At 39.1% G+C, this 7,605-nt stretch overlaps 2 protein-coding genes across 2 annotated transcripts; both read right to left on the bottom strand.

Moving 5' to 3' along the window:
- Positions 1-219: 219 nt before the first annotated feature.
- Positions 220-4,363, bottom strand: LOC147274721 (P-loop containing nucleoside triphosphate hydrolases superfamily protein). The gene is made up of 10 exons (XM_086256814.1): positions 4,029-4,363; positions 3,326-3,906; positions 3,047-3,226; positions 2,793-2,954; positions 2,552-2,706; positions 2,147-2,239; positions 1,947-2,032; positions 1,635-1,861; positions 662-889; positions 220-582 (listed from the first exon to the last, which is right to left on the bottom strand). Exons 1-10 carry the CDS (start codon positions 4,082-4,084, stop codon positions 482-484), a joined length of 1,869 nt encoding a protein of 622 aa, XP_086112940.1. The 5' UTR covers positions 4,085-4,363; the 3' UTR covers positions 220-481.
- Positions 4,364-5,153: 790 nt separating this feature from the next.
- Positions 5,154-7,604, bottom strand: LOC147274720 (U-box domain-containing protein 52-like). The gene is made up of 5 exons (XM_086227636.1): positions 7,099-7,604; positions 6,635-6,753; positions 6,362-6,480; positions 5,940-6,121; positions 5,154-5,646 (listed from the first exon to the last, which is right to left on the bottom strand). Exons 1-5 carry the CDS (start codon positions 7,388-7,390, stop codon positions 5,621-5,623), a joined length of 738 nt encoding a protein of 245 aa, XP_086083762.1. The 5' UTR covers positions 7,391-7,604; the 3' UTR covers positions 5,154-5,620.
- Between the last annotated feature and the right edge of the window lies 1 nt (position 7,605).

Raw genomic sequence — 7,605 nt, 5'->3', positions numbered from 1 at the left:
ACCATAGAGTAATAATCAATCAAGTAACAGGTCCATATGAAATTAATTAATCAGGGAGCCGTAATGGGTCCGGATTTACAGTTTAAGGGTTGGGCAGTCTATTGGATCTGACATCTTGTGAGACCACAAAAACCGAGAAGCTATGTTTTGGGCCCGTAGAGGCCCATTGGCCAGAAGACCAACTTCATTAAATTCATTAATGATGCATTGAATCTCAAATGACCATCGAAACCCATCTGTGTTTTATATATAATTTCATTTCTAAATTTCTAATAGGATGATACAAATAATTGTACTTCTTCCCTAGTGCATAGCGGACAAAGTTTTGCTCAAATAAGGAATGCAGCAAATTTCCAATCAAATCTTAATCAATCATATTCTTAGGTGATTCTAAACATAGAACATAGCATATTTCCAATACACTTTCTTTCTTGTTTCAAACTTAAGGTACATAGTCAGCACAGCTGCCACATTTGACAAACTACCAAGGTCTCTTGTAACCAATAGGAACAGTATTTGAACCAGAAATCCGGTTTCCAAAGCCGCCTCCTCGTCCTCTAGAGCGGAAGTTCCCCCCAGAGCCTGCTTGAAAACCAAAAGCCAAATTATACACCCATCCCAAAAAATATGCCACTGTATCCAAAAGAGAAACTGAGCTTACCTCCAAAACCAGATGACCGGGCCATTGCAGCCAATGCGGGACTCACAACCTGCCCTGCTTCTTGCAGGATCTTAATCAACTCCCTAGCGTATTTTGCATTTCCATGTGTAAAAAAAGTTAGAGCATTTCCTGTCGCCCCTGCACGCCCAGTTCGTCCAATCCTGTGGACATAATCCTCAAGGCTTGATGGAAAATCGTAATTGATCACACATTTTATGTCCTTCACATCTACAACCAACAAAAGCAAAAGTTAGACAAATAAAATACACAGGGACAAAACCTGGAGAAAACTGCAAACAACCTTATCCCTGCACCCCTAAAGATCTGAAGATCAAATTGAAGACAACACACATTCATCATGTAAATGTGCCCACCTTAACCTAGCAGGGATAAGGAGCAGATTCACCACCTCCACTTCCCATATCCAATCAAATGATTAAGCATGTGTGAGTCAACCGGGCTGTGAGGATAACCAGCTCCATAATCGTGGATGGGCAACGATAACTTCATCTATGTTACTTAGACACTTGAAAGAAGGAGCCGTGCAATTTCAGTTTCAGGCACATCTAGTACACATAATTGAGAACTATCCTTATAGAGATAGCCAGATGGAATATACTGGCTTGCATAAGATAATGGCAGACCACCCAAACAATGTTAGGAAGTACCCCAGCCATACCAGTGAAACCTTGCTCCTGGTGTCCATGTAACATGAGCTTTCAAAAAAAGGTAGTACCCAAAGAGTTATCATAGGGGACATTGTGCAAATAGGAGAAACCAATATTGCCCCTCAATCCAACTTTAAGCCCCTTGGTGAAGTAGAAAGCATGATGGCACCCGCCTTCGCACCCAAACCACAAATTATATTCTCAGGAACTGGACAGCAGCCGGCCGACTCGCCATCTCTAAAATTCAAGATCTAAATTTATTAGACACCTAAGACTCCTAGTAGTCTAGCACACAGTGATCCTACCAAGACCCCGCGCAGCCACATCAGTGGCAGTCATTATAGGACTCCTGCCACTTTTAAACTCAGCCAAGACCCAGTCCCTCTCGGCCTGGTTTTTATCACCATGAATGGACAGAGCTGGCCATCCATCCATCCTCAATTGCTTAGTAACATGGTCACATCCCTTTTTCGTCTCCACAAATATCAGAATTCGGCTCCCAACAATTGCTTCTTTGAGCAGTTTGATCAGCCTGCCATCAAAACAATTTGAAGCATTAAGTGAGAAACCAAAAACATCATCAATTTGTTGCCCGATGTCAACCTCAAGAGACAGACCTATTATATTTCTCAACCTCTGTCACAACTTCAACAATTTGGTTTATAGATTGGTTTGCTTTAAGACTTGCTGATCCAATGATAACCTGAAAAATAAAACAATTCATAGGACAAATCATTATACCTCATTCACATATACACATACCTGCACAAGCAAGCTGACATATCTTATTGATAGGAGGAAAATCTACAAAACAAACCTTATACGGGTTACGTAAAAACTGCCTTGCTAGGGTTTCAACCTCCCTTGGCCATGTGGCACTCCAATACAATGTCTGCCGATCCGGTCGGGTCTGTAAGAAAATTGAACTTAATCAAAATGCAGTTCCTAAGCTCTTCTTGCTAACAGGACTACATACATCAACATTAATGGCCAAATTTGTATTTATATATTAAAAAAGAAACTTGTTTGCACTGAAAGGTCCCTCATGTAACAAAAGTCATGTTACCAAGTTACTAAGCAATTGAGGATGGATGGATGGCCATCTCTGACCATTAATGGTGATAAAAAATTTTTAAAAGCTGTTATGTGCTGTATTGAACTATTAGGATTATTTTTTGCTGATTATCAGCCAAGTAGAAGATATGATGGAAAAGTGGCATACTTGGGATACAATCTTCCTTATCTGAGGCTCAAATCCCATGTCCAACATCCTATCAGCCTCATCCAAAACTAGATAAGTCACTCTTCGCAAATTTGTGTGCTGAGCTTCCAACATATCTATCAGACGACCAGGTGTAGCTATGACAATCTCAACACCTGCCACGTGAAAGAAGTTAGGCCTTTACTATATGTAGGCCCCAATTTATGAACTGCCAAAAGGATATAATACGTTAAAAAAGTACCTCTTTTAAGATCGCGTATTTGGGGTCCTTTTGGAGCACCTCCATAAATGCAAGTACTCCTAATATTGGTATGTGAACCAAATTTTGAAGCTTCTTCTTGAATTTGAACTGCCAATTCTCGAGTAGGCGCTAATACTAACACAATAGGACCTTCACCATATGCTGAGTGTTTATAACAAAAGAATAACCAAACTCAGAATAGATTTCTGGGAAACAGAGGGACAACCTAAACAGAAACGGTAACCAATACTGACCTAACCGAGGCTGCGCACTTATATGTACCAAAGCTGGCAGCAGATATGACAAAGTCTTACCAGAACCAGTCTCAGCAATGCCAACTAAATCTCTACCCTTTAGTGCCATTGGCCATCCTTGAGCCTGAATTGGTGTTGGTTCAACAAAACCCAATTTCGCAATCACCTCAAGGCAGTAATCTAACATATAAAGTTACATCAATAAGCTACTAAGATAAACAGAAAATTTGTACATTAGCAACAACAAAGACCCTATGGCATTTATCAGCAAAGACATACCAGGGAAATTAGCATCCTCAAACATCCGAATCGGCTTTGGGATATCACTCCCTTCAACAGTAATCTCTCGCCTTGCTCGATACTCCCTAACATCATGCTCTGACATTGCCCTCACTGAAGGGCTCTCAATGTAGAAATTCTTCTCAAAAGGTACCAAGTTCCCAAAATTTTGCTTAGGAAGAACAATGTTATCCAAGTCTCCTCTTGATGACCCGCCATGTCTACCTCCTCCTCTTCCACCGCCAAAACCTGCACTTCCACCACGACTAAAACCGGAACTCCTACCGCCACCACCACGGCCTCCATCAAAACCCCTACTACCACCACCAACTCTACCGCCAGCACGGCCTCTCCCACCAAAACTCCCATTACCACCACCTCGGCCGATATTGAACCGTCCCGCCGGGGGCTGGAACGGCGGGTACCCATTAAAGTCTCCTGGACCATGTACCGGCCCAGCCACTCTTCCGGAATACGGGGCAACCGGAGGCGGTGGGCCTCCATACGGTGCTCCCCCGCCGCCACGGCCATAGGTTGGGCCTGTTGGCGGCGCCACCGCAGGCGCTGGACCCATTAGGTCACTGCACACACACACAATTACATAACCAACAAACAACAATCAAAAATTCAAATAATTGAATCAAATTTTCACATAAAACACGAAGCTTGGATCTGAATCAGAATGGAATTTAAGTTTGGGTACCTTCGACGCTCACGGTAGGAGTTGACGTCTGAGTATCTGTTGTCGTAGGCGTACATCAATAAAAGAATCGGAGAAAGTCTGCTACAGTACTAGGGTTTGTGATCTGTTAGGGTTTGATAAAACAAAACCAGAAATAAAATAAAAGAAAAGCAGAAAAAGAAAAAAGGGGTCGGGTTAGGATTTGATTTGAATTTGAAGTTTCCTCTGGCTTTGGTCGCCGGAGATTTTAATATCGAAATAACGCTCGGTGAAAATCCAAATATCGAAATCGAAATAGGATTTAATATTGAATTTTAAGTTTCTTCTGACGCTCTGAGTAGCTATTTATCGTTGTCTTGTTTGTGAAATTTTTTATACTATTTCCAACCGCCTTTTTATGTGCGCGCATCACACGTGGCGCTCTAGAAACCGTTGATATGCCTCGCACGGTTAGTAGGAATTCCCGGGTTCATCTATTAGAATTAAACTCAAGACAATATTTGGGTCACTCTCGGTGATATTTCAAGGTGACCCTATTTTCTAATTTTGATTTCGATAATATTGGTATATGATCGAAACCGTTCACTTTTTAGATAATTAATTAAAAATTATCTCTGTAAAAAATTAAATCAATCGGAAATCGTTTAGTTATATAACTTTTGTCAATTAAGTAGAAAAAATTAATGATTTTCAATTAAAGAGTAATTTTTTGACCAAATCATTGATTTTTTATATTTAATTAACAACAATTAGATAATCAAACGATTTCTGATTGAGTTGATTTTTTTGCAGAGATGATCTATGATAAATTATTTTAAAAGTGAACGATTTCAATCATATACCGGTATTATCAAAATTACGATTTTGGAAGAAGGGGTGACCTTGGGATACCCCCAGGGGGTGACCCAAGTAGAATCCTTAAACTTATTAATATTTGGGGTTTTGAACAATTGATAAAACTTCTACTTAACTTATTTCTTACCATGCCAATTATCAATATACCATTTTGTTTTTGCATAAGATTGTTCATGGTCAATATTATGTAGGTTTAGGGTTTGGAACCATGCTTATGTTAGAGAATTGAGAAAAACTTGTACATTCGGGTGTCCATCTCTCATCACATCTTAGGTCACATGATGCAAGAGATAAAAGACAATAAGTATATATACCCATTACATGAAAAGTTTACTCAAAACAATTATTTAAAATGACTTTTGATCCTAAATATCAATAAAAATAGAGAATAACTTGAGGATCGGAAATATGGTTTGAATTTTTTATTACTTCAACAATTTCTGTCTGGTTTCATTTATTTAGCAAAGTCCTATGTCCATTGAGAGGTTAGGACTTGGGATTGTTTCATAAACTTGACATTTTCCTTTGCTTTCCTTCCATCTCTTCATTGTAACCTCAATTTCTTGTATAACAATCAAAATATGAGGTCATTATTAACCAACATGACTGCAGGAGTAGTGCATCCTCAGTTGCCAGATTGCTAGCTTCTGTGATCGCATCTCTTCCATAAATTTCATCAGTGTATGGACTTTCCATTTCCATAATCCATCGCTGAGTTTGTTTCATATAACCACTGTCATCGCTTTCGATGTTGCTACTTAAGAAATATTGGCCTTTCCGCGCACTGTTTATCAGAAAAAGTAGAGATCAAGTGAGAGAAGGGGACTCATTTGGAAACATTGATAAGGCTAGGCGCATTAAAATTTGTTCACCAAATCACGTGTTTATAGGTATATGTAAGTTTCATACTTTTTAGAAATAAGTGAGGTTCAAAGTGAACTTAAATTTGAATAAATGAAATACTATCACATCATGTAGTGAACAAAATTTGATAAATGTAGTTGATGTACGAATATTCTTATGCAAAATGTTACTGTAATGTATAAGTAGATGTTAATCTGTCTGAAAGAAACTTGCCTGGAAAGCATGACCAGTTGAAGAAGCTTCTTCGAGAATGGCGAGTGTTTTCTGGCATCTTGGGACTATTTACTTGTTCACCCTCCACTACCTTATTGCCTTCATGAACAATGCTAACCTCACAAAACTCTGGTGCGTTCTTCCTAACAAACTCTCCTATGGACAACTTTTTCCTCATTTTCCTGATGAGTAACAAAAACTTTAACCTGTCAAATCCCAAATTTCACTAACTTTGGATGTAACACATTCATCAAACACATTGCTGATCATATCTCTTACAGATTTTTGAGATCCTACTTTCAGTTTCACATAAGTCCCATCTCGGTTAGGGATGTGATCAACAATGTAATGAGTAATGTGGTACAAATAGTTTTATTGTATCTCCAAAAACCAAGTTGGAAAAGAAAAACCAGGCAGCATACCTTGATTGAGGTGGTCTTTTGGTTCCTACAACAAGATGGGTAATTCTAAGAACAGGAACAAGTTCAAGAATTGCTTTTGCTGTCCCATTGCTCTCCAGGAGCATTGTGTCCACTGTTACCTGCAGTACTCAGGTTGAGACCAGAAGTCTTCATCATCATCATCATCATCATCATCATATATATGGACTCTTGCTTGGTGACTATGTGTGTGTGTGTATATATATATATATATATATATATATATATATATAGGGGAAAGAACAAAATCCACACCTTAGCATCATTGCACAAGGAGACATATTTCTGCAAGAGGTTCCTCCTCTTGTTATTCTCTTCATTTATATAAAATCTCACTTGATCTTCACTTAGTTGGCTCTTTGACAATTTTCCAACTACATATCAACACATTTTTCGACAGGATTTGAAAAAGCTTCTCGAGTTAGAACCAATAACAGTGACAAAATTGAAGATATTAAAATATTCTCCCCCCACCCAATCTCTTTGAGATATCCAATTCATTCTTATAACAGATCAGCAATGATAAAGCAAACACTGACTCAACAAGCTTCACATCTGACAAAGCTTGCCTAAATACAACCATCCAGAAGCAAAAACTTGGTAGAAGAACAATTTGATGTATATATGCATGATGTGTTTGATCAAAATCTATGAGTATAATACCTGCACAAACATAGCAGACTACCAATAAACAACAACAGGTTAGACATTGGTGTTACCAGGTGTAGGGATGTGGGTGATAGGAGGGAAAACATGGACAAGAAAAACCCGAGAACCAGGGGAAACAGCATTATCAAGCGCCCATTTGAGGACATCTGTGTCATCTTTACCAACAGCAACATAAACATCATTGACTACAACTTCATCTCTGCTAGTGCTGCCTGCAGTGATACTAGTACTCCTCCTCCAATCCTCTCCTATCTCCACAATCTCAGGCGATGGCATCCTTGGTGCACTATAGTCCTTAAAAAAATCCATGGCTACCACCGGGACATAGTCATCGTCTTCCATAGACGCGTCAAGAATAATCAAGAAGTACTAGAGTGAGAAGAAAGAGATGATGTTGATAGGGAGCGAAAATAACAAGATTGGATGTTAGTCTCTTGGCATTTTTATAGTGAAAGAGTCGTTGGCCTCAAAGCCACTAAAAAAAAGAGAGAAAAGAAAAGGGGAGAGATTCTCTTTTTTGTCAAGCTTTGCAGGCTCTTTGGATATGTCATGTAGCT

This window comes from Dryas octopetala, chromosome 9, assembly GCF_963921425.1.
Source record: "Dryas octopetala chromosome 9, drDryOcto1.1, whole genome shotgun sequence".
Lineage (NCBI taxonomy): Eukaryota > Viridiplantae > Streptophyta > Magnoliopsida > Rosales > Rosaceae > Dryas > Dryas octopetala.
This window is presented reverse-complemented; position numbering and strand designations above follow the sequence as displayed.

Coding starts and splice junctions, on each gene's coding strand:
- LOC147274721 (XM_086256814.1), bottom strand. CDS start 4,084: ATGTACGCCTACGACAACAGATACTCAGACGTCAACTCCTACCGTGAG. Junction 2,955..3,046: donor AAGTGCGCAGCCTCGGTTAG/GTCAGTATTGGT, acceptor ATAAACACTCAG/CATATGGTGAAGGTCCTATT. Junction 583..661: donor CCGGTCATCTGGTTTTGGAG/GTAAGCTCAGTT, acceptor GTTTTCAAGCAG/GCTCTGGGGGGAACTTCCGC.
- LOC147274720 (XM_086227636.1), bottom strand. CDS start 7,390: ATGGAAGACGATGACTATGTCCCGGTGGTAGCCATGGATTTTTTTAAG. Junction 6,122..6,361: donor AAAAGACCACCTCAATCAAG/GTATGCTGCCTG, acceptor GTTACTCATCAG/GAAAATGAGGAAAAAGTTGT. Junction 5,647..5,939: donor CAACTGGTCATGCTTTCCAG/GCAAGTTTCTTT, acceptor TCTGATAAACAG/TGCGCGGAAAGGCCAATATT.